The 27,123-nt window shown below is 44.8% G+C and overlaps 1 protein-coding gene across 1 annotated transcript in view; it reads left to right on the top strand.

The window, feature by feature from the left end:
- Window positions 1–2,283: 2,283 nt before the first annotated feature.
- KCTD15 (potassium channel tetramerization domain containing 15) overlaps window positions 2,284–27,123 on the top strand; it is a 42,181-nt gene continuing 17,341 nt past the window's right edge. The window contains exons 1-3 of the mRNA XM_008929255.3: window positions 2,284–2,592; window positions 3,996–4,171; window positions 26,124–26,268. Of these exons, the coding sequence (XP_008927503.1) occupies window positions 2,575–2,592; window positions 3,996–4,171; window positions 26,124–26,268 (339 nt within the window). The 5' untranslated portion in view covers window positions 2,284–2,574. The remainder of the gene's footprint in view (window positions 2,593–3,995; window positions 4,172–26,123; window positions 26,269–27,123) is intronic.

A 27,123-nucleotide genomic window follows, 5' to 3' on the forward strand; every position in this document is an offset into this window, starting at 1 on the left:
CCTGCGGCCCGACCCGCCCCCGCCCCGGCTCCCCGGGAGAGCAGCTCCATGGCAGGTCCGTAAACCTGCCGCTTTCATTTCACGTCTTAAATGTGCATGAAGGAATTAAACTGCACGAGTGAATAACAGCATTAGTTTCAATTAATTTTTATCCTGGCAACAATAAACTTTAGAAACAAAGCGCTTTTACATCCTTAATTAGTCTTGCTTCCCATCTGTAGTCTTTTAAGTGCCTGCTCCTTGATTTAACTTTGTCCCTCCTTCAGAGCCGCCTCCTTTTTTATTCTTTTCCCTTTTTTCTCGTTCCCCCTTCCAGACTGCTGCCTGTTTCTTTCCTGCAACCTTTCACCTCCCTTGTCCCTATCTGTCTGCTCTGCTCTGTGCAGTTTATTTCTCCTGTATTTTCCCAACATCAACAGCAGTATTGGTTACCATGGCCCCAAGCTATGTGCAGAGGTGGGAAAGCTTCATCCGCCCAAAAGTTCTTACACTTTTGAAGTCTTTCTTTTAGTGGGATCTGAAATGTATCATCTAGAGTGTGTATTAAATGAACAGTATTCCTGAAGGCTTTAGAGCAAGAAAGGCAACACCCTGGAAAATTCTGCAGTCTTTCAGCATTCTCTGCCCTAGGGTTATAGCCCTGGGCACGGAGCTGAATGGAGCTCTTACAACTGCCTTCTGTTTACCTTTTATGGTTAAAATAACAGCTTAGCAAAGAAGCAACTTCATGGAGAAACGATTCAGTGAAATCATCTCAAGCTGTAGCAGCATAGCTAGTTTAATCACCCCTAGAGAGCTGAACAACTGTGAGCACAATGGGACACAAAATCATTTTGTGTGTAAATGAGCATGGCATTGTGATTATTTCACTTTGCATGGGCAAATAGTTTTTACAAGCAGTACTTATGCAGTTAGCTTAGAAAGGCAGAAAAAGATAAGCTGGCTCTGAAAGATCTTGGTGTGTAATGTTTGAAAAACTAAATATTCACATAATTTGGGAATCAGGCTCTATTGATTTTGCCTTCAGCAGGTTCCTGTGTTACTTATTAGAGCAGGGTTATTGCCTGTGCCACTAGTTGGGATGCTGTATCCTGTTGTAGGCAACTAAAGAGCAAGGATTATTTTACATGGTTTAATAAATGAAGTTTGTTAGTGTTTCTGCAATATTTACCCTTAAGGTTTTAATTTTCACATCCATATTAGAAAATATGTGCATAAAGACTTTCGCTGGATAAATACATTTAGGATTTTGCTTTGTGCATAAAATAAGTACATTACTCAGTGTGATGAATTTTAGCTGCATTTTACATTAAGAAGAGGAAGGAGTCATTAGAAATAGGGTTACGGTACCTTAAGAAATACGGGGTATTTATATTTTTTTTTGGAGCAATAGGAGTGTTCTCAGTGCCCTTTATGTAGTGCTTAGCAATTGTGCCCCTTGATAATTTGCTCATACGGAAATGATTGAATTCCACAACTTTAATAAAAATCTAGAATTCATTTTTTTAGTACGAATCCTCTCCAACCAGGGGAAAAGCCAGTGTTTTAATTCCCCTTTTCCTCCTCTCCCCCAAAAAGCCAGTGGCACCCTCAATAAGTATGAAAAGCCATGAAAGTTTGAGAACTATTTTAGCTTTCCAGTGATTTTCTATAATTAAGTGTTTTTTCAACACATACTCTAGCTGAGAAATGCCAAAAGCAGAGGATTGTTCAAAAGGTCCCTCCAGTGAATAGTATAAATTAAATATCTACTGTGTGAGTATGGCCTCACTGAGAATCTCAGTCTTTACAGATCAAGGAATTTACTGGTATACTAACATTAAACAAAATCCTAAGATAGCAGCAGTGTTTAAATATGCACAAATAGATTCATATCACTTGATCTTTAGCTATCTGTGCATATTTTAAAATTGAAGTCTGTATTTCAAGACAAATGGTTAAATGTAAGACACGTTTACAGAGGACTGGAAGTCCTTTGATTTCATTTGGAAATTGTAACAGGGGGTGCAGATGAGCCCTAATTAGACTCTTGTTTTGTGAAACTGCATGAGATTTATTTCTAAGGCAGCCCTGTACCATGCGAAGTCTGTACCTTTATCATTAGTGATAATGGTTGAGGTCTGAACAAAGACAGGGTTGACATTCAGCCTGGATCTTCTGACCCTTTCATTTAAGTGAAGGAGTAGAGACTGAACATGAGTTTACAGTGCTCTTTGGTAAGAAAAAAACCAGCAACCTTTGTCTGTGTTGGCAGACAGATGAGGCACCCACAGATTAGTAAACACGTCGCTAGAATACTGTAGGTACTTACAGACTAAGTTGTTTTTAAAACTTAGTTCTTTTATTTATGCTAAATGACATATTTACTGAAGATTGGCCACAACAGTCTCTTGTGGGAAACAAGAAAGCAACGTCTTCAGTCATGAAAGGATTCAGTCACTTTCCTTGAAGGTGGTGCTGTAGTAAAAATGTTAATGCCCAATTTCGCATCGGCTGACACAGAAGTCCTAGGACAGAGTTGGTACTTGCGTCGTGTTCAGTGCAGATGTCCGTCCAGCCTCCGAAGAGAAAAGGATGTGGATTCATAATGGGGTGATGTATTTCTGTGCTGTAGATGCAAGAAATTCTTAGGAGCTAACCAAGATGAAATACAGTAAATGGAGATGTTGTGATGACTTTGTGAAGCCGTTCAGATGTATTACGATTTTTCTCCAGAGCTTGGAAATTGTTTTGCAAAGAATGTTGCTAATTGTGTGTTCATCGAGTGGCATAGCCAGGCAAAATACTGCTAAGAGAAAGGCGAGACCAGCTTCAGATTTCTAAGAAACATTGTCAAAGTAATGTGGGAGAAATGGGAATTCACTTTGCAGTGCTGCATGTAAAGTGCTTGTCAGATGTAAGGAAGAGCCTGGGTGCTTGGTAGCATGCTTGAATTACAAAATACCAAGAAAATTAGATTATATTCAGAAATGTCTTCAACTATAATGTTTTGCATATGTTGCTTTCCCCATAAGGGGGAGAATGGATGGACATTTTCCTAAACTTTTCTGAAAGGGTTTTTTTCCATTTGACATGTGCCGTCTGCACCGATTGAACTGAAATCAGCTTTGAGACACACACTTCATGCAGAATAAGCTGTGCTTTTCTCACAGAAGAGAATTGAGGAATTTTCTTTCGCTATGGTTGTCCTGTTCATTTTTAAGACATTTCAGCATTTTTGGATTTGATTTTGCTGAAGATTTCGGGACTCAATTCAGTAATTTCACTAATTTTCCAGTATTTTTAGGGCAGGAAACATTAGGTGGATTGTTGAATTTATAATTTCACATGCTGCATTGTATAGTACTTTCTAATGTATCTTGTCATGAAAACATGGGTCAGTTTATATATCTTTCTGTTTTCGCTGCTTCCAGGCATTAATTCTTTCAGTTTGAAAGCTTATTAGTTGTTTAGGTCTAATATTAAGGCTTAACTGAAAATTATCCATTTATTTCACAATTATTGAAAATAAACCAGAAAATTGATCTTAGTTTGATGTGAAATTTACTACATGTATAAACTAAATGCCTTAGGTACTGAGGAAGTCACTAATTTAGAGGTGTCTTGTTACTGCGACAAACTTGCAAAAACCCCCTGAATCCCAATTCACAAATTGGTTATTCGTTTGTCAGGGGATATTTCACATCTAACACATAAGCCCGCGACCTTTAATTAGAATTTTGCAGTTTGTTTTGTGCCCCTTGAGGCTGACACCTTGAAAATTTTTTTTTTTCTTGATTTCTTATTGCTAATAAGCATCTTTCCCTTCCCCTCTGGTACTTAGGAGAAAACGATGCAAATACACTTAATTACAGTGGTGGCAATAATTTGTTAGCTGAATATGTGATCAGGCAGATGCAAAAATGATCTGATTAGATCTGTGATCACAGATGGAAAGAAAGGTAACACACTGCCACATTTAAGAGAAACTGTTCTTTTTTGCCTCCCCGCCGCAGGAGGGAAGAAGCATGTCCCGTCTGTCTCTAACACGGTCCCCGGTTTCTCCTCTGGCTGCTCAAGGAATTCCTCTCCCAGCTCAACTCACCAAGTCGAACGCTCCCGTGCACATCGATGTAGGAGGACACATGTACACCAGCAGCCTGGCTACCCTGACCAAGTACCCAGACTCCAGGTAAGACCCTGGTGTTTGCAGGCTCGCTGTTGGCTGCGTGGAAGGAGGCAGGTACCTGTGAGGGATATTGCAGTGCGAAGGACGATTTATTATATATTCACCGCTTATGAATAATTCAGGTTCCGATTTATACAGTAACTTCACTGGGGTTCTGCAGGAAAAAAAAAGCCTGTAAAATTTATGTATTATTTAGAGAGTCTATTCATTTTCTCTCTCAACGTCTCCTGCGCTGTGCTGATGCGTTTGAAGCACCTGTTGGTGTGCTGCCCTAGATTATTTCCAACTGCACCAGGCAACTTCTTTCTTTCAGATGGAAGGCGAAAAAACCTGGTTTTTAATTCCTTAAGAAAGCAGAATGGTTCTGCTACCCTGGGACTAATGGATGCTTCTGTGGGCCAGTCCAAATCGTGACCTCACTGGGAGCTGTGTGCCTCTGTGTCAGCAGTTGTTCCTTTGGGCAGGGGCTGGCTGACCCTCTCTGGACAGGCTGCATTGAATCCTTGAGTGCTCGAAGGTGGCTGCTTTGTTCTGGGCAGGTTGGTGATGTGTCTGGAGAGATTTATATGGATCTGGCCAGTATTCTCTCAGAGTATACTCCAGACATGCCAAATTATGAATAGATGTGGCATGAGATGATGTTTGTGTATGACATAGTGTCTGTTGTTTGCCTGGCTCCCAGTCCTGCAGGGCACTGGGCACCATGAGGGATAGGGCAGGGTCAGGCCTGTGACATTGTTAAGGGTTAAAGAACATTCATTGGAGCAGGATATTAAGATGTACCTGATTTTGATTCAGTTATGGTCACTAAACCAGTGCATGTTTTTGTCACTGAGACAATTCAGAGGGTGCCTCATACATACTCAGGTGGGAATGTGCAGTGTCAGGGTGCCCAGCACACTGTTGACTCCAAACCAAACCAAAGCCCAGGTCAGCAGGTTTGGTTGCCAGAGGTTTTGTCCTGCATGGCCAGAATTCTGTAAGTGATAGATTTTTAATTTTTTTTTTTTTTTTTTGGTATGACAACCAATGTAAAGCTATAGTTTCATTTGAAGATTTTTCCTTTAGAAGAACTAAGGGTTTTTGCAGATTTGGCAGGTTCCCAAGCAATAAATGACATTTATGGAGACACCTTGAAATGCCTCTGATGTCATAAAGCATATGGCTGTGATTTCATTTCAAGGAAAGGGAGCTGCTGAAATTCTCTATGGAAAAAAAGCCCAATTATTAGAATACCTGTATTTTATTGGCAGAACAAAATAATGTGATTTTTCTGGACAGTTTGTTTAATGAGGTCTGTGTGGTACTATTTTAATCATAGAGGAGAAATCTGTTCAGTGGGGAGAGATTGTAACAGAGAAACAGGCAAATGCTTCATAGTATTAAAAAATACAGAGAAGATTCAGCAGTTGTAATAGAGTGGCACATCTGTTTCCACGTTTTAAAATATCGCTGCTGACACTATGTTTAAAATATGCCCCACATCAAACTTACTTAATAAAAGCTTCAGTTACGGAAGCTTTGGAAGAATATACATAAATTCACAGATTTTGTTTCAAGAGAATAGAGTACTGAACCAATTTTTTTTTGCCTGTTTGATAAATAACAGAATCATATTTCTTCAGATTTTGTACTTTGCTTAAACTGAAAGTACAAAACTGTGACTGACCAGAGCTCACATGCTGCCCGATGTTTTGCTGTGTGCTGTCTTTTGTTTGCATCGCTATGTTATCTCATAAGGCTTGAAGGCTTTTTTAGCTGCTCAAACTTCAGCTCTCACTGAAGTAAGAGCTTCCAGGATGAGACCCTTCACCAGCATCCCAAGTAGGACATATTGCTACATACATTATGAAGCCGGATGAAGGTTACACCATAATTTATTATATTTTCCTTTTTTATATATATATTTACATATTATTTGTTCTTCTTCAGCACTGCATAATAGACTTGGTTGTTACCCCCCACTGAGTCTGGCCTACTCTCATTCCTGGCTAAGGCAGAGTACTTGCAGTTATTCCAGTGGGAATGGTTGGAGCTCCTGATGGTGCTTCCCTGCCCTGGTGTGTATCTGCCATATGGCACAGACTGTCCTTGCAGTGATCTGCCTGGGAGAGGACTCCTGGGTCTCTCACAGGTGCAGGAAGGAGGAGGTAGCTTTTCTGAGCACAACATCTGGAAATAATGCCAGAGCACTGTTAGCTTGTGCTCAGAGGTAACATGCATGGCCACATCCAGAGGCATGGCCATGCTCATCCACTTGCAGAGCTTTCTGCTTTATTTTGGACAGCACATCAAACTCCTGAGTTGAGCACGAGTTTAAAAGCTTCAAATCCAAGAAGTCACACAAATTTGTAGATCATATTTCAGCAGAAGATGTAAGCATATTGCTAAATCTTAGTGAAGTCACATAAAATAGTTTGGGCTCACTGAAATTGAAAGCTGTGGGAATAAACTTCCTGTTTATTTGTGTTACAATCCCTATTGCTTTCTCAGTGCTCCCAAATCCTAAATAGGCTTTTAGCTTGTAGGCTTTTTAGCTGATAATGTACATGGATGTTTAGACTGTGAGCATGTGTATAAATACAGCCTGGGTGTGCATGCACAGAAACACCACATGCTGATGGGAAACAGAAAAAGTTGTGTTTATACTTCCTTAGTGTTTTGAGGAGGTCCAGTCCTGTTTGGTCCTGAACAAACTCAGTCCACATTGACTTCAGTGAGAGGGAAGAGCTCCCAGCAGCTGGCCAGATCGGGCCCAGCAGGAGCAAGTATAGATATGACCAGTTCCTGCCCATACCTGCTCTGCAGTCACCCCTCTGGTGTGATATAAATTACACCTGACAGCAGGCAGCGTGATACATTTCTTATTGTAATCTGTTAGGATTGACTGTGCTCTGCCCTCTCAGCTGGCTCTGCTTGGCTGTTCCCAGGTTAGGTATGTGGTTGCCTCTAATTTGGGAAGAAAAAGGACCCAGTTCTGGAAGTCTTACTCAAGTGAGTGAATGGCTGTTAATGTGAAGCCAGAGGCCAAATTTTGCATTTCAGTGATCCCAGAGTTGTTTCAGAGCAACTTTGGCAAAGTCTTTGATGTTGTTTGTATTAGTGCAGCTGCTGTGACCAGAGCATTTGTCCACTGATTAAATTTGCATAAGTAAAGGGTGCCAGATTAGGCATTAAAGGGGGTAGCCGTCCTCTTTCCAGTAAATTTTTATGGGCTACATAAATTCTCTCATCTATAAAAGGAGAGAACTTGAGCAGTGCACAACTGGCGAGACAAAGGAGAAGAGAGTTAAAGAGCCACTGTCAAAGGTGGTATCTAAACCACTAGCACTCACCTTAGGCACTACATACCTTTCCAGTTGGCTTTTTGAATGAAGCAGCATACAGGAAGAAGAGCTGGCCTTTCAGAGGGTGAAGGGCAAAGGGAGATGAGAAACATAAAAAAGAAATTGTGATCAACAACAGCATAATGTCAGTGGTCACACAAATTACCTCAGAAATAACATTATTATTCCCTTTTTGTACAGCTACTTGAGGCCACTTTCCATGCGTACCCAAAATTGACATTAAAGTTGATAAGCTTTGGAGGTACAAGGAGGCTGATGTTGACTTACTTGGATCTGACTAAGGCTTAATTTCAGTTTGTTTTCAGCAAATTCTCCTACTGAAACTCCCAACTCTTGTAGTTCTGAGGTACAGGTAAAAAAGAGAAAAAAACCCTGTCGATTTCTAGTGACTCTTACCATCAGTGTCTTATTTCTAAAGTAACTGGCTAAGTAGACAAATTATTCATCTTTGATAGCATTTCCTCTAGAAATTCCATTCCTGTTTTCACCCAGAGGACCTCTAAAGCAGCCCCTTCACACATTGACACTTGAATGTGTATTTATATGACAGATTGTAAGGGCTGCAAAACCTCCAGCACATCTATAAAGTGAGTTGCAAATTGTATTTATCCAAGGGAGTGAGACAATTCTTACGTTTGGAAAGCAAACCTGCACCAGAAGTCCAGGCTCCTGACAGGCAGTCAGGAATACCCAAGGGCATTGCCAGAGCCTCCAGTGTTACTCCCACTGAACTAAGTGGCAGATGTCTCATTGCCTTCCAGTGGAAAAGAAGGTCCAAATCCCTGTATACCACAGCAACCCCCAGCTTCTTGATGTCACTGGAAATTTTGATACCACCTTGAAGTTTTATTAGAAAGCAGAACAAGAGTTCTCATCAGAAGCCTGTCCGTTTTGCAGCCCTGATTAGTGTTTTTAACTCAGAGAATTGCTGTGAGCTCTCTCTGAGTTGTTCTGCTATACGAGGTAAATATATTTACCTTCCATTCTTGATAATTCATATTTTTGTATAACCCTCTATTAAAGATATGTTCATGTGTTTGTAATGTTGTTATAAAAGCTCATGCTTTCTGTGGCATCACTTGGGACAGAAGGAATAATTTTCCGTGAAGTGACGCTGTCCAGGTGGGAAGAGTGTGGGGTCACAGATCCCAGAGAGCCTCCCCTGATGGTTTGTAGCACACTGTGTTTGGGACCTCTCTGCTCCCAGCCTTTCCCCTTCAGCACAACAGAGTTTCTGGGCCCCGTGGCCCAAGCCATGAGTTGTCACACAGTGCACCTCTTGGGGCACCTGGGCTCTACCACCTCTTTCTCTGGAGGCTGTGTCCTCCAGAGAAAACCAGCACAGGCTTTATTAATTCTTTCAGAAGCTAATGATCTCTCTACGAGACAGGAAAGTTTTCCAGGCATATCCTTGCCTCACTTTCCTGTGAATCCATGGACTTTTTTGGTGATTTGCCAAGGAATCCCCTAAGCATGTGTCTTCTCTGAATGTTTCTTGTCAAAATACACTGTTTTTCGTTTATAGACCCACCCTCAGACAAGGTCTCCTGCCAAGTATGACCTTCTGTTTCTAGCTACTCTCTGAGTATCTGTAGATTTTAATTCCCCTGCCTTTTCCTCCGGCACCTCCATCTCTCTGGTCGCTGGAGCTCAGCACTGGCACCTGAGATCTGCTTCTGCCCCTTGTCTGCAGCCACACCAGGATGGACTGAATTCAAGGGAGTTCTCTGCTCCAAGTTTTAGAACCCCTCTGTTGTCCCTGACAGAACATGATTGCTGACCCTGTATAGCTGGATGCAGTGGTTTCATAGCTCAGACACCTACCAAGATCTACAAGACAGATTTTTCCACATCATCCTTTACAGGAAGGGCTTTGTACTGGGTCCCACTCTGCATTTCCTGGGAGGGAGCAGGGAAAATCTCAATTTGAGTATGTTTAGGATATATAATTCTCCAGACTCAGCATAGCTGATAACATCTCATATTTCTTGCTCACGTGTGATCAGTTCACTCTTATAACAATTTATTTGCCAATTTCCCATCAAATCTGTGTATTATCAATGTTATTGCCTGGAGACAATGACCAGTTAGCAAATTTTGTCACTTACCCCATGCTTGCAGTTGGAGTGTAAATCCAGGTTTGTTCTTAGCCAGAGGTGTGAAAGCACAGCCCATTTGAGGGCAGGATCCTGTTGTGGAGCAGGAGGTGTTGGTTCTCCTGGGACAGCACGGCCTCCTGCCAGCCCTGAGCTGCTGCAGTCCTGCACCACTGCAACATCAGTCACATTCATCCTCCCTGAGGTGTCTCCCAGACCTCTCCATGCCACTGTCATTCCATCTGCTCACCCACCCAACAGCTGTACAGTGTCTTGTCCCTCTTCAGTCCTTTCTCATCCCTGCACACCCACTAAATGTCTGTTTGAAGCCCAGTGAAGGGCACAGGCACGTTTCACACTGTCTAAGGCACCACTCTTCCCTCCGAGGTCAGCTGTGAGCGCTGTTTGTGGGGTGACAGAGGCTCTGACACTGCCAGGCTGTGATCTGCTCTGTGGTACCCAAAGGCACTTTCAGAGTCAGAGCCAGCACCCCACGTTCCAGCAAAGCGCTACAAAATGCTGCAGCACAAAGCTCATTAATTTTAATAGGTGTTGTGAACTTAACCCATACACAGACTTTTAAGCAAAACACCTGAAGAGGCAGGACAAGGTGTTTTCCCTGCACGTTACAGATGCTGTGAGAGGCAGGTTGTGGGCTCGGTGCAGGAGTGTGAGGACACTGCCCAGCATTGTGGCAGCTCTGCAGCCAGGGGTGAGCCTGCCAGGGCTGCCCGGGGCTCTGCTGCCCTGCCAGGCAGTCGGGTGGGTGCTGCAGATGAGAGCAAGTAAAGGAGCCAAAACCCAGAGGTTTTGGTTATATGCAGTGCCTTTTCTGAATTTACATATGAATTCTCGTGGAGATTACCACAATTTTCGGTTTCATATCATGCACCTGAGATTAAGAGATAAGTCTTTTGAGTTCTTCTTATTTGGTTGTTCACTGGGCACATCTCCTTTTTGTTTCTAAGGGAATTTTGACCAGCAGAACCCTTGGGATAAAAACCCTTAGAAGGGCCTTTCCCCTTCCCATCCTTTGTCTCCCCCCAGTCTACCTGTGGATGTTTCACTCAGTAAAGCAGGAGCTGGAGCAGGGAAAGGGCTGTCATTGCCAGGCTGCTATATCAGGTGGTATAAACTGAACTAGTCTTCCCCCTTTTGCAGAGCCAGTTCCATACAGGTGCTACATGGCCAAGGTCACAGCAGTCCTTGCAGCGCTTTGATGAGCTGCGGGGAAGGTGTGAAGTGTTCACTCCTACAGGCCTTGTGTCCTGCAGAAACGTGTGCTGTGCTCAGACACATCCAGCACAGCCCCCGGGCAGTGCAGGGAGCTGAGGACCTGCCTCCTCCTGCAGCCTGGCCAGGGCTGCCACGGCAGGAGTTGCACCAGTCCCAGTGCCAGAGCAGGGGCGCGTGGCTTGGCCTCTGTGTAAAATAAAAGTAAGCTGTAAGAGGGATGTAATTACAGCTGGGAATGATGATGTTGGATATACCCTGTCTCTAACTGACACTAACTGGAAAAAGTCCTGAATTCAGTGTCTGTCAGAGCCCGTGGAAGGAGCACAGTGTGATAGATTTCCGTGTGTCACCGGGGCTGTTGTGGCAAAGCTGGAGTGGTGGCTTTGGTGGTAAAGAAGAATAGTCCCCCTAACCCTTCATTCCAGTGACTTAAGGAGATGGAAGGGAAGGAATTTATATGGAAACTGACTCTTCAGACCTGTCTGTGTCTGCGTGCCCAGGATCTCCTGCTAACTGGCATGTAGGGAGCCAGAGCAGAGCTGAGCTGTCTGCTGTGATAAAGGTGTTTACTCCTTACTGGACTTGATAACCACTGCCTTACCCAGCACAGCCACAGCCTGGGAAATGCCTGCAGGCTCTGGAGAGGAAAGCCTCTGGGAGTACAAATCTTACTGTAATTGGGTGCTGAGATTGGGCCCTGTCGATGAATGAATTATTTGTGTGTTTGCTTGGAATAATTGATGAAATGTTAAAGAAAATATTGCCTAGCTGATGAACACTTTTTCAGAAATTATTTTTTCTCTGTATACATTTACAGCCTGGGTTGTGTGCAGTTCTAGGCATAAGGGGGTATTATGGCATCTAGGAAGGGGCAGACCAAGCCAGTCATGTGGAGGAGCAGATAGCAAATCAACACTCATCTGACTTTGAGAAATAACAGTATGGCTGCAGTGCTGTGCCTGGCACAGGCTGTTCAAAATTCCTGAATTTTGAGAAAACTGCACAGTCCTACCCAGATTACTTGCCTCAGCTAGTCAAAAGGAAGAGCAGGCATCTCCATGCAGCTCGTGCAGCCTGCCTGTGGTCAGGAGGGATGTCACTTGTGGCCTCTGACAGCAGTCCAGAGATGAACATTGAACGGTGTCTCCAGTACCTTCTGAGCAAACCCCAGCTGACCTTGCCTTGTTTTCTGCTCTTCTCTTTCATCTTCTACAATGATAATGTGACTAACGTGACTGTGGCTGAATTACACTTAGCACATTAGTAATTCTTAGTAATTCTCACCCTTCCTGCTTACAGCAGATTGAAAACTAGTCTGGTTTATTAAAACTCACAAAGAGAATCCAGCAGACAAGAAGACCAAAATTTCAACATTTTTTTTTCATTTAGCACTTTATAGCAGTTTCTGAGGTTAGGTGGTGAAGTACTTAGTAATTTCTTCCATTGCTCCTTTTGCTTATCAGTCACCTGAGAGGGCACTTTGATACCAGCAGCACAGTTAAAGTATTTTTCAGCAGACATTTTCAGGACAGTAACATGAAAAGCATTAGGAGCATATTTTGAGGAATCACTCCCATGGGATGCTGTGGTTGTAAACTGTCTCCTCCTTTTATGTGCTGTGAGTGGACGCCCTTTCCTGCTGAAGAGTGTGGTGTAAAGTATTGTAAAGATGCTGCACTATGAAGTTCAGCATCTTTACACTTAAAGAAAAAGGGAATCTCCTTTATTGATTGCTTCTTTCTGTGTTGTGCATGCAGCTCCCTCATGGCATGGAGAGGAGTTATGTCAAAGGTGTGGATTCAGTAGCTTTGTGCTGGAAATCATGTCCTGAGGTCACAGCAAACCATACCTGTGGAGCACACGAGGTGTTCCCCCTGCATATTTGGTCTTTCAACACACGTCACGTGTTTGTCTTTTGATTTATAAACTTTGGATTTATAGAGACCCTGCAATGGCAAGTAGGGGCAAATATCCCCCTGGTCTGCTTAGGGGGATATTTCATGAACTACTTAGGAAGTTTATAAAACAGACTCCCCAGCTTATGAAGCAAGGGGGTATCTGTTTTGTAAGGAACGTGTTATGAAATGAATTTGTCTCTAGGCCTTACTTAATTATTTTAATGATCCCACTGGTGGTTGTCGTAGGTGTCGTTCTGTGTGTATATCGTGACCTACATGCTTGTGATCATTTGTGAAATCTAAAGATTTAAAAATACATTGGACCTTATTAATTCATTGCCTCCTTTCCCTGAAATAAATGGAGGTGGTTTGGATATTGGTATGTTGGGCCAAATCTCTCTTCCAGTGAAGTCAATGAGAGTTTTACTGTAAGTTTAAATGGAAATAAAATAAGCCCTCTTCTTTTAGAAAACAAGCCTAATAATAAACCTGGCCAAAATAATCCTTACTGTAACCCTCTTGTCCTCTGTGGAGTTAAACCAGGGATGAGTACTGATGTGATAGGTGGAGAGGAGTTACAAGAACCTGAGCATTGTAGTAAGATGCTTCTGCTGAGTGTCTGCAGTGCTTGTCTCAAAAACATGAAGGTGTAAAACCAACAGTCAAATGAAGACAAAGTGTTGTGCCCTTACTGGTGCATGCACAGACCTTTCCTGGCCAGACTGCCTTCCCAAGGAGGTGACTCTGCTGGTTTTCAAGGAGTTGGTCTGAATTTGTACCTGTATAACTGAAATCAGAATTCATCTATTCATGGGTTAATGAAATCTTTAAGAACAAAGTGCATATTTAAATAGAAGAAATATGCAGGCATGCAAACACAGGATTCGTGTGTGAAAGCATAAGGGAAGCAAGATCTCTGGAGCACAAAGGAACAAGCTGGTGTGGAGGATGCCAGGCTGGGCCTGACTCAGGCCATGCCCCGTGCTGTGATGGTCCCACAGACTTTGCCACATTTTTGTTATGAGAAACGTAGTAAGTTGATGAGCATACCTGGGCCTTGCAGTGCATCAGCTTGTTCCCTTGTGCTCTCCTGACAGCAGATCTGGTGACTGGAACAGGTAAGTATTGCCAGTCACTCTCATCACTGCTATAACTCCACTGGTACAGAATTACATCAGGCTGGTGAGGTTCTAACCTGAACTGATAGCTGGGAGAAGCTGCAGAGCTGGAATTCAGCTCCAGAGTTATAAACTTGTATCTCTGTCCACCAAACTGCCCTACTGCTTCACCTCAGCTGCTGTGATTAGCATGTACTTCCATCTTTTGATGCTTAAAAATGAAATGACACCTGTAAAAATTTTAGAGGGGTTTGTTTTTACCTGACTTGCTCTCACTTCAGATTCTGCCAGGCAGGACAGCTATGAGCTTCACAAGTGTGCATGACTGTATTCCTTCCTGGTGCAGTGGCTGTGACAACTGTCAGAGCTGGGCACCAGGACAGAGAGGCAGAGCAGAGGTATTCAGTGTTCACCTGTACTGCGTTAAATTAACTCTGCAGCAGTGTGGTACGTGTTCAAAGGCTAAAATTGCTGCTTTTTTATCTGCTGAGCAAAACCTGAAAGGAGTGCTGCTCGTGGATGCTGGGAAGCTCTTAGGCAGCATTTGCACCAGTACTCTTGGTCAGACTCAGGAGGGATCAGTTGGCAAGCACTGGAAACTGAGATTTGCACCATAAAGCTGAAACGCTGAAGGAATCCCAGTGCAAAGGGCAGGCTCCTGCTCCACCTCTCTCCTAATGGAGTGCAGATGCTCCCAGTGCTGCAGGTAATCCATTTAGATCTGGCAGATGCTTTTGCAGCAGCGAATCTCTCTCTTGAGAAAGTGGACAATGAAAACCGGGGACTCTCTGGTGTCGTACTGTGTTAGGCCAACAATTTGTGCCGGTGTGATTTACACCAAAGGCTGCAGCTCTGGCCTTTGGGGAACGTGCTGTTCCTTTGGGCAGAGCGCTGCCTAAATTCTGCCCTTGCAAAACTCACCTACAGTTTCATGGGCAAATCTGACTAGTGGAACTCCAAGGGAACCAGTGCATGACAACAGAGAAACTGGGTCCTCTGCTTGTGCCATGGTTGTCTGGGAGGAAATAAGGGCTGAATTTGGGCCAGTAGTACATAACACTGCTGTTGAATGAGGAAAAAAATTCACTGACCTTTTCTTAATCTTATGGAGGGGGGAAAATACAGCTTGGAGTTGTAACTAGTTTCAAACATACTTCCTCTTCTTTTCACATCCAGTTGTATTCTGTTTGCAGGGTTTAAAACAGGGACCTGTTTCTGCTTTCAATTAAATCTGAGGATGTTTTGGCCTTGACTTCACTGGGACCAGAATCAAACCCATGACCATAGTATTGTATTTAAGAATGAATCTCTCGCAGTCACATAAAAAGCCAGGTTCAGCTTTCAGTAGCTCATCAGAATTCAACAGTTAGCAGTTTACTTATTGTTTTAAAGTTCTTGCCGAACTGAATTGTGTAGGGCAGGTGTGTTGCTCTCTCCTTCCCAGGTATGGGTTCCCTCTGTATAGACCCGAGACAGGGGCTCCTCCTTTCCTTGGGAACTTGCCCATGGAGGGGGCTCTTCCCAGCAGGCAGGTTGGTGGGTCACTTCCCGTCTGTCCCTGCTCTCTGGCTGCAATAACCAAAAACCTGCTGGGAATTCCTCTTCGCTTCTGCCTTTCATCTGCCGATGGCTCAGGCTCACCAGCAAAAACTGTTACACAAATCTTCCTTCTTGATGTGGCTCTGGGGGCTTTGGTGGTGGTTTTCCCTTCAAAATAGCTTTTTAACAAGTCATTCTTGATGTTGTTCTTCAGTTTCTTTAAGTGAAGAGCCAGAAAAAAATATGTTGGGTGCAGCTTAATCAAATGTAAGAATAAACAGGAGGCTAAACATTATCCATGCATCATTTGAAGCCTGATAATGAAAATATGGAGAGAGAGAGCTGGATGTAACTTCCCAGTCACATACATGATTGTAGAGAAATAAGACCAGTTACAGTCTGCCTGTCTTTGCCCTGCGATGTCTTTGCACCAGAGGGAGTGGTGCTGTGAGCTGTGCTGGTGGTGTACAGCAGTAAAATGCAGCAGTGTTACACTGACTGAGCAAAACTGGTGGTTTACTCACCAGAGGATTGGCTGCAGGAAAAGCAAAGAGAGCAAGGATCTGTGTTCTTCCCATGTTATTCTCAACAACAGAAGGGCTTTACCAGTTTAGCTGATGTGTCCCAGCCTAATGCCCAAGCAGCATGGGCAGCTTCTTTTAAGCAAAAAGCTAATTTATCACTACCCAGAGAGGCTGGTATCGTTCCTGTTCACAGCAGTGGGGAGTGTCCTGGTGCAGCAGAGGCCAGTGTGGGCACCAAGGGTCACCTGGTGTTCCTGCTCAGCCCACATGGTGCAGAGCTGCAGAGTCCCAGGCAGTCTGTGCCTGGGAAATTCCTCCTGTGATTCTGGAATTAAGGAAAAAATAATAGGAAAAGGCTGCTCAGCTTTTGTATGTCTGGGATCAGAAGTAAAGGGCTGTGGCTCAAGCAGGTTAAACGTTGTAGCTGTTAAGGTGAGCACTGTGTACCGGGGCGAGTGTGTGACCTGTCACCGTTTATGCTTTAGAAAAGGTTGTGCAGCCCTTGAATCTCCATCCCTCCTTCTCCTGCTCTGTGCTGAAACATCCTGGTTTCACAGCACCCACACATGCAAAAGATGTGAAGGGCTGGACTTGCACCCTGAAAGGGAAACGAGTTACATCTGAAATTTTCCTTCCTTCGCTGAGTCCCAGTGGGAGTGTCACTCTTGACTTCAACGAGCGAGGATTTAGCCCATTTATATTATAATATAACCAGTGTCTGCATGTTTTCAACCTCCCAGCATGCCCAGTTGTAAAGGGGTGATGGTAATGGAGGTAGTGTCCAGATTTAGTCTGATTTTAGAATCTTAATAAAAATACTGAGTTACCTTCCACTTGAAGTTACGGAAGGCAAGTGAGCTGCAAAAGAGCTGGCATTTGGGGCAGCCCTGCTCTCATCAGGGCCCTTGTAGCACCATGATTTAGGGGAAGGGATGGTTAAAGGAATAGCAAGAAAAGACTTGTATAGGCAGGAATGTTCTGTTTGAATTGTACATCTTCTCATGTATTAACAACTTACTTCTCTTGAGTGCCCGCAACTCCCACAGAGTTTGAACTGAAATGCAGTTCTTGCAGGATTGGGACCTCTGGAAAACTAGGGAACACTTGGGAAACTAAGAAGCTAGTTTAGGATTTTGTTTTAAATTAAACAGTTTTTGTTCTGAGTTGATTTTCATGGCCCAAATGTAGTGTAAATTCTGTGTTGAGAAAACACGAGAGGCCCAGAACCCTCACAGGGCTCAAATCAGAGCGGCAGGAACAATGGTATAATAGAAACAGGATACAATTTAAATTTGTATTAATGTTTTTAATCTTCACCAACTATTTAGGCAAAAGTTCAGTTAGAATGAAGTAAAAAGCAGAAGAAGAGCAAGAGTAACCTGAAATTTGTACTGGAAAAAAAACCCAGTAGTACTGGAAATCCAGCTAACATGCTGCTTTAACTTCGAGTGTTAAGTCCACAAAATAAAATAAAGAGAGGAGTTCTCAAATAGATGGGTATTACCTACTTCTGTACAGTTACCTGGACCTTGGCGTACTTCACTGAAAGAATAATATTCAGCTCCTGCTGTTAACACATTCTGTGTTTTGAAGGTTCATAATACATTGTAATATGATTTGTTTACTTTTATTAAAAATAAACCAGTCAGCCAGACCCTGCTCTTCTCACTCTCCCTGAGTAGTTATTGCTTGTAAGGAACAGGAGTGGCAGAACTGGCCTGCCTTGACCTACAGTAGCAGCAGCTCTGCCTGCACTGGGCTGCCATGGATCACACCCCTGCCATGGCCAAGGCCCCTCTTCTGCTCGTGGATACTCCAGAGCAGCTCAGTCAGACCCACTGATTGAAACTGTACAGTTAAGCATCAGAAATCATGGGAGGCTGTTTGTCAGTGCCCCTGGTACAGAGAATGAACAAGCCACGTCAGTGGCAGGTAAGGAACTTCTAACAGAGAAGTGGAAATTGTACCCTGTTAAGCACAGCAAATGCACGACATGACTGATGGGTTGAATAGATGTTGTGGGATGCTAATGTGTGCAGCTGAAGGAGTGCTGCTGAGTGTATCTGCTGTCCCTACCTATGGATGTGGTTATGTGCTAAACACAGTGAAAGGATTTGTAATACAGAAGTTAACATACTAGAAACTGTTTGTTTAGTGAAGTATTTTTATAGCTGTTAAAGTAGCACACTAAAATAGGCAAACACTTGAATGAGGCAAAATGGAATCACTGGCCTGATGAAGGGCTGGATTCTGCCCCTGATCCTCGTGGTTAAGCAGCACTTTGCCCCTGTTGACTGCCCACGAGAGAAGTGGCAGAAACAGGTCCCCAGGGAGAAACACTGCTGATGAATTTGGGATGAGTGACCAGTGCTGATGGGCTTAACCCCACTCTCCCAATAGGTGAGGGCTGAGGGTTAATGTCGTGGGGTATCTGTCGATGGGTCTCGGTCCATGAAGAAAAGAACACACACAACACACGCCAGGGTGATGAGACAAAGGGATATCTGCTGCTCCAGAGAAGCAGCAGCTTTTATTCACTTCGCTCGCTTCTAGTTTCACACACACACACGATATAAACATATTCTTGCAGAAACACCTAGGAATGTAACACCTGCACACAGCCAAACAGCTTCGCCATGGTACTCCTTAAAACTCCAGGCTGTGTCCATGGAAACATCCAATTAGCCTCACTGTTCTCCTGGAGAAGGCCTAACTCTCTGTAATATTTTAAACTCCTCAAGCCCCACGGATTTCATGGAGCTGCCACTTCTCCCCACAGGTTAATACCCTTGTAAACCTGGTGGGAATGAAAAACCTGGAAAAAGAAGTTTAGGGGAGCCTCAATTCCCTTAGTAGGTGGTCTGCTCATTGTAATTGTTTGACCACTCCTCCTGCTGTTGGGATGCTTGGCTGAATGGAGGCAGGGCCAGAGTGGCTCTTGACTACCATGAGAAGTTTTCATGCAGGAAAAGACACAGACTTCTCTACCTGGGATTATTGTTTCCACTTCCTTGTCTTACCTGCTAATGTATGTCTAGGTGATACTGCTTCTACAAATTAAAAAATAACTGTAATGTATCAAAATAGGAATACACATATATTTCCAGGAAATTATGTATCAAATATATCGTCTGTCAAAGTGTCTTAAGTGTGGAGATAGGTTATTAACAACAGGCATCTCTCATCCTTACCATGAATGCTTTGTGGTATTTCAAAAATAGTAGGTAATTTCTGCTTCAGTGGATTTTATTACCTGTTGCTTCAGTGGACTTTAATTGATAGTAACAGAGATCAGAAAACACAATTGTCCATGCCTTTATTTTAACTACAAAATCCATTACATACCTAATTTTGCTTTTTAGTGATGTTACAAAAAGAAGAAAATAAATCCTTTCGGAATTCCCTAAAAATTATTCTGCATGGTAGATTATCATGTTCCTTATGGATTATTGACTTTTAAAAACACATGTTGATACTATATAGACTCTCTCTAGCCTGAACAGCAAAATATGAAGTATTACATCTAGGTAATAGATCCTGCAGTTCCTTCAGGTGCTTAATAGTTAATGAGTGTAATATCCTTGAAAAGCACGGCAAAGTGAGCATATGGTTCAAAAAACTCCTATGGCATTCCAGGATCAGCACTTGAAGGCAGGAACAGGAGGTTGTAGGAATTGGAGATGGACGAACATGTTATCAGTGAGTTACCTCCTCCACCCTTCTGCTGAGATTGGACTGTGCTCTTTGTTAAAAATTGAGAGGGCCATTTGGGGGTCACAGGCTTTAGTGTCTCTGGTTCTCACAGGTCAGTTTTGTACCCGGGCACCTGTGGTGGCTCACTGGTGCCATCAGGATTGACAGCCCTGTACAGGGCCTGGCAGTGCCTGTAGGACAGGGGTGCCTGAGGCTGCCTGGCTGGAGTGCTGGGAGAAGGAGCTGGTGGTCAGGCAGCTCGAGCACGTGCAGAGCAGTGCCCTGCCTAACACTGCAGGCTGGACCCTGCACTCCTCTTGGGACTGGAGGCCACTACCTGATCTGGGCTTACTTTTGCCAGAAACCCCTTTTGGGGCACCCCTCTGTGCCTTCAGGCTGCTAGGATTTCATAGTTTGCAGAGCAGCAGTTTACACTGTGAGATTGAGACTCAGACTCTCACACACGCACAATTTGCCCCATCGCTGTACAAATAAAAGATTTAAAAGATGCTTAAAACAAAATTCTCCCCAGCCCAAACACCCTCCAAGCCAGGCATACTCCTGAAGCAATCTGAGGTGATCAAGATGTTATCTTTGATTAAAGTGGAAACCATGGCAGAGCTGTAAGGGTGAAGCCTCTCAGGGTTTCTGCAGCATAGGGCAGCCAGGTTGTGAGGACCCACACTACAGCCAGTGCCTCCCCAGTGCTTGCTTCCCTCAGCTGGAGAAGGGCTGCTCAGACAGCAGGGTGGGAGACTGTGGTATAACCATACAACAGAGCTTTCTTTATGGACTGTCACACTAATTACAGTTGAAGTTTTAAACTGAGGCAGATCAGAAAACCTAGTGCAGCCAGATGCAACCTTCAGCCAGGTTGCTCACTGTGCAGGGCGTGAGGGAGCAGAGACAATGCTTCAACACCTCTCTCTCACACCTACTGTCAGGCCAGAAGGCAGAAGACACCCATTTGCTGGGTTACCTCTATTCTCTGGCCAGCCCTGCCTGCTTTTCAGGCAGGCTGGGTGTTTTAATGTATCTCCCTGGGGAAAGCAGCTGCAGGTGCTCTCCCCATTAGGGTTTGCTTTGCTCAGAACTCGTGCACAAACCCAATCAGTTTTATAGAAATAATGGAAATAGGAAAAACGCTGCTGGGCAGGTCTGGCAGCACTGTCCACTGCCCACCCAGCCTGTGCTGCTGTGGGCTGGATGTGGCAGTGCCAGCAGAGAGCTGGCTCCTGGCACACCGTGGTGGGCAGGGCACAGCCACTTCAGAGGCTCTCCACTGTTCTTTCCCAGCAGTTCCTTCCCTGTGATGGGACAAGCAGCAGACTTCTGATAGACACAGCTATGCAACCAGCAGTGCCAGACATGCTGTAAGGCCTCTCAAGCACCTCTGCTCCAATTCATGGCATTTTTTCTCTTCCAAGCAGATAACAGTATCCTACCCACCTTGAGCAAATATTTAAGAGATAAGCAGCACTGTTTATGCTCAGCAGCAGTGACTGGACTCTGCTCACACACCTGGGAGCTTTGTTAACGTGTCCCGCGGGGCAGTGTCAGGTCATGCTCAGTGTCCTGCCTCTAAACAACCCCCTTCTTCCTCTCTGTGGCATTTCCCACAACCATCACCTCCTCCTCCAGCTCCACAGCCAGGCCCAGCAGCCAAGCCCAGCTGGCAGCAGTGTGAGGCACAGGGAGAGCTGCAGAGCTGCGTTGGCTGTGCTGTGTGTTTGTGGGGGAGCAGGAGGGCACACAGGAGGCAGGTACAGCGCGGGGCAGCGAGGGCAGCACAGACCCACACTCTTGTAGGACCCACAGACAGGCATTTCTCTCTTCTTCACTTCTCCTCCCATAAAATTAAGAGACAGGTTTTAATGACAGTTTGCTGAAATGTTCACTCCCTGCTGATTTGACATTGAGCAGAAAAAGTGTCTACAAAATCAATTTTTAATAAATGTAAACAACTAAATTATGAATGACAGAAATATCACTGAACAGTTAAATATTAATCACATAATTACTTAAATTAATACTTTTAGTGCAATATTGTGATAGAGAGCTCTACTTCCATAGTGTTGCTGCGCTGGCTGGGCCAGTGTGTGGGGCACTACAGGACCACAGTGCCCCCCCAGCAGAGGGACTTGGGGACAGAGCAGTCTCATGGTGCTTGCCACAGCCCCAGTTGCTTGTTGTCCCACAGGTCCTGCAATACTGGGTGCTCCTCTTAAGACCTCTGGAACCAGATTTATTAAGAAAGAACTTCTGTTTTCTGTTCAAAATCAAGCTGTCAAGAAAATGGCTAAACTGGCCCCAAACCAGAAAGTAACTCACTCCACCCCAAAAATTTTCCTGTCCCAGAGGGCCCTTAAACTTGCTGACAGCAGTGTGTGACGTGCAGAGCCATGGCTGTGCTCAGGGATGGTGCTGGGAAGACCAAGGGTGTTCCAGATGGAGCAGTGGGTGCCAAAAGCCCTGGCTGCTCCTGAGATAGAGTTGGGAGAGTTTAAGAAAGAGATGGTGTGTCATGAGCTCTGCTGTAGGGGCTGAAGTTACTGCCCTTTGGGCCCCCTCTGTGCTCCCACCTCGACAGGTGCTGCAGGGAGCTGGAAAGCTGGTCACCAAGGTTGTGGGGGGTGGGCAGCAGCAGCTGTCTGTAGGTACTTGCAGGCAGCACTAAGCTTCTTTCTCTGCCCAAGAAACTAAGAAAAGAATTTACTGGCACTCTTGTCCTTGTGGGTTGGCTGGCTGTGTTGTTTGTTTTTAATCTAATAAAAGAAGATCTTAATATCATAGTAAAATCGGTACAAAGCTGGAAACTCGCCCCTCGGCGTTTTGGCAAAACATTATTGAAAATGTAAAAGCCTTTAGCAGAAACAACAGAAGCACAAAGAAACAGTAGAAATAGGATCAACAGGTTGTGTTCTGGATGTTGGGAGAAGTGGGGAAATGCATCCAGCCAGGGCTCGAGGTGGCAGGGAGACCAGCTAGTCTGGGGGCTGGACACCAGCCCCGCTGGCTCTGCGCCGTGGGGATGTGATGCAGGTGGGACCCTGGGAGGGTCAGGGTGGGCAGCACTGCAGAGCAGAGCACTGCCAGTGTCCAGGCAGTTGGGAAGAGCACGGTGCCAGGAGGGCAGGAGCAACTGAGGAGGAAGAACAGGCGGGTGGGAGGATCTGTGCACGGGGCAGATGGTGTGAGCATGGCGGGACCCGGCCGGGGAGGTGGAGGCAATGGAAAGGCACACTTGCTATCCTTAGACTTGCAACTGCTAGAATTGATCCTGGCTCAGTCTCTTCCCTGTATGGAAGTTAAGTATTGGACACAAATTTTAAGAGTGTTTCTAAACTAGAAAGTGAAGTGTCTCTTGCAAAAAGATAGGAATGCTGAAGGAGTCTTCATTGCTCAGACTCACCCTTTGCTGTGGGATCCAAGTGCAGCTCTATTCACCTTGACTTTGTTTTCCTGTGCCTCCCACCTCTTCACAAGCATCACTGGAAGTACTATTCCTGTGTGCCATAAGCAAGTGCCTCCTGAGAATACCATTACCTAGTTTGTCCACCAGTACAGTGCTGGTCACCATGACAGCTCATAAAAACAACCATTTGTGGGATGACTTCTGCCCAATCTGAGCTGCAGCCAGCCCCCACGACTTTAACTCATGGCACTGGAAGGAGCAGCTTCCTGAGGCTACCAGCCAGCCTAGTACCTTATTTCTAATCATCAATGAGTTTGGACAGTGCAAAGCCATTCCTGTCCCTTGCACTTGCTGGCTGTCTGACGGCCTGGGTGGATTTTGCTTCCATGGTTCTGTGTGCAGCCTTTCATTCTGGCCACCACAGACCATCCACAGAGCGCTCGGGGTCGCCGTGGGGCTTGTGAGGCTACTCCAGCTCACTGTGCTCTTTTCCATAGCTTCACACATGATGAGTAACCCAGGCAAGCCAACTCCCCTTTTGAAGCTGCTGTTTGAGTTCTCTTGGTGCTCCCACAGTGTTGCATTTTCTGATTGACTGTTCCAGGTATGGTTTGTACTGGTGAGAAGGGAGAAGCAGGAGTGCTTTCCACACGCAGCATTACAACATGCTGCAGCAGAGTTGGTTCTTGGAACATGGCAGCCCCCTAAAACGTCAAATAAATCCTTAAACTATTCATCACTCTGTTTTTGGGGTGGCAGTTAAGTCTTTCAACACTCTGCGAGTTTCTTTCCCCAGCAGTAATTTCACTGGTGAAGAAATACAGCTCAAGGCACTCCACAAAGGCCTCAAAATTCATGTTTTGTTTTCATTACCAAAAAAATGCTTCACTACATTAAAGAGTGGCCCATTAAAACTTTGTACCCTGTCTTCTCTGCACCCTGTCGTTGTTGGCAAACCCTCCCCCTTGCGCGTGCAGAGCCCAGCAGCAGCTTCTGCAGATCCACAGAGAGGGGGGACCAGGGCTCAGCCACAGCCCAGCTTGTTTAGGTGTCAGACCTCAAAACTTTCAATAGCCAGGCAGATTTAGTAAATGTGTGTACTGAACCTTAAGCTACCAGTGCTTCCTCTGCTTTCAGTCTGTCCCAGCACAGCACACTGGTTCATGTGTGTGTCCAAGGAAATGCATTAACTGTCTGGTTCCTGGAATAAAATGTAACCCTGTACAAAGCAATAGCTTTAACTGTCTCAGGCAAATGGCCCTAAAACAACAATGAAAAAGAAAACAGTGACTCACTAGTCTTACTGAACTTTGGGATTATATGAATTAAATGTTGCCGCGTGAACTGGACGGTGTTCTCTGATCCCATATAAACGCTGGAGGTTGGAGAAAGCAGTAAACCTGTTAATAATTAGGTTTTAGGGGAGCATTTGGTTACTCTCACTAGTAATTCAGAGTAGCTGAACACTGACACAGTCATTAGAGAAGGCAGTGAAAGGTGGGGACTGTGCTTAAGAGTTTTCTAGCAAAATTCAGTGTAGACTTACTAAGTTCAGTTTTGTTTAATATTTCCACGGTTTAGTTAGATATAAATGGCACATTAATTAAATTTGCAAGTATATTGAGAAGTTAGAAGAGGTGCAGCTGTGGAGAGCACATCTCATCATGTTGCATGGGGAGGACCCAGACCGAGTGATGCAGGGCACAGCCAGAAGCACCAGCACTGCAGAGGATGGTGGGGAGTCAAACCTGCCCCTTCCCGTCACTGGGATGGGCACTGGAGTCACTTCCATCCGCTCCCCAGAAAGCTGGGGTGGGGTGATGATGCTGGAAGGAGGGAGGCAGCAAGGCTGCAGCATTCATCAGCAGTGCTGGACACGGCCTTGGGCAGGGTTTGATAAGCTTGTTTTCCAGGGCAGGGGAAAGCTGTGCCCTGGTCTCAGCGAGGGATGTGGGGGGATTTCATGGCCCATTTGAAGGGGCGGCCCGATGGTGAAATCCAGGCGGCTGCGGGATGGTCTCTCTGGGAAATGGAGGAGCCCTCACTGGCAGGATTATTTAAGGCTCGACTTTGAAAGACGAGACACTCTGCAGTTGGGAACAATGCTGCACTGTCAGAGAGATGGACTCAATTACTTAATAGGTCTTTGCTGTCTGTCTCCTGCGATTTCCCTTTCAAGAACATATATTCAGCTGGGTTATTTCTCATGGGAAGACAAAGTGTTGTGAGAGAAGCCAGGCATTTGGAGGGGAGAGGCGGGAGGAGCGGCAGCCAGGCAGATGCCTGGTTTGCTCTCTGTGGAGCACGCTCCTCAGGACGTGGAAAAAACTGGAGTGATCCTTTGGTCCTGTAACCAGCTGATCTCTCCGTCTCACAGGTGTCACTTCCTCTTCTTTGCTCACAAAAGATTTGCCACTTTGCTCTCCTGCTGCCAGGCTCTGATCCCCAGGACTGCTGGTGGTGGCAGTGTGGTCCCACAGGCAGTGCTGTACATGCTGCACAGGCCATTGGTTTCTGTTTTGTCAAAACATTTTGTGTTGGATGGACACTGACAGGTCCACACAGCTCATCTGGGTGCATGGGCAGCCTCCCCTCTAGCTCGGGAAGGCTCCCATGGCATTGCATCCAGCAGCAGCCAAGCTGGAGGAAAAGCTCATCTCCAAGTAACCTCTTGGTGCTGCTGTGTTAGGACGTGGTGAACAGGGATGTGTGATGGAGCCAGTGATTCCTGTTCTCACCAGAATCACTCTGCCAGCCATGGGGTGAGCGTGTCATGGGCACTTTCTCGCTGGGGTCACGGGCCTCACTGGCAGCCCTGGTTGAGGGCAGGAGGGCTGGGTGCCAGGGCAGCTGCAGGGCTCTTGTGCTGGTGTGTCTGCATGTGCACACACGTGTGTGAGCATGTGGGGGCACACACATGCCCAGGGCATCCATCTCTGTGCACTTGTTTGTCACCAAATTAAGATACTGTGTTACCTTATGCACGTTGATTTGATGCACCTAAATTGGCTGGATGTTCTTAAGCCCTGGGGCTGTAATGAGATTTTGTCTCTTTTGCCCATTTCTTTTTCTCTTCTTTTTTTTTTCAGAATAAGTCGTCTGTTTAATGGCACAGAGCCTATTGTCTTGGACAGTTTAAAACAACACTATTTCATTGATCGAGATGGAGAAATTTTCAGATATATATTAAGCTTCCTAAGGACATCTAAACTACTGCTCCCAGATGACTTTAAGGTAAGGAAAGCTATAGTCTGCAATCTATTTTTTCCTCCCATTCTGTCATTTGTTTTGGTGCCAGTTGGTTTGTGTGCTTGACCTAAACACATTTAACTAAATGTTGCTGTTTATTTGTTAGGATTTTTAGTACTTGTGTATTACACTAGGGATGCTGTTATTTAATAAATGGACCAATGGTTGTCATGGATACCATAAAAAGTTAAACGATGAAGCTTATGGCTAAATCAGTTTTTGTAGACTAATTGTATTTTCTCACATTTTTAGCTTATTTATCAGGGTATAACAACAATTAAGAAACAACATCAGCAACTAGCACTTACCAGGGTTTAATGCTCTGAATCTGAAAGAAATGTTTTAAATTTGATACTTAGAGGACTTGAACTGTATAAATCTTTTTCTTGTTGGTATAAAAAGGAAACACACTTAAACAAGCCCATAAGAATTTGTGTTAGATATAACCAATGCAGATACTTTGACTTCAGGAAGTAATCTGTTCACAGTTTGTGAATGTCAAAATATTCTTGGGAGATGGAATGGAGTGAGGGTTTTTTTAAGGAGCAGTGCATGTTTTCTGTGAAATAGTGGTGCTGGTTGTTGCTTTGCAGGCCCTGATTGTTTAAAAGCTCTCCTCTCAGCCTTGTTTGTTTGGCTTCGCACTTACGAAACTTCCAGCATTGACACCCTCTTGTATGAAAATTGGAAGACAAAAATGTGCAAACTGTAGATGACAAGATTAAACAAAAGCACTTACTCCAGGACGAAATGATGAATAAATTGGGATGGCAGAAGGGGGTGTGCTTGGTTGGAGGAGCGGAGCATTGCTGGAAAAGAAAGCTCCTGCACTCTGCAACC

Source organism: Manacus vitellinus, unplaced genomic scaffold (genome assembly GCF_001715985.3).
Source record: "Manacus vitellinus isolate BGI_N305 unplaced genomic scaffold, ASM171598v3 scaffold_10_pilon, whole genome shotgun sequence".
In the NCBI taxonomy this organism is placed as follows: domain Eukaryota; kingdom Metazoa; phylum Chordata; class Aves; order Passeriformes; family Pipridae; genus Manacus; species Manacus vitellinus.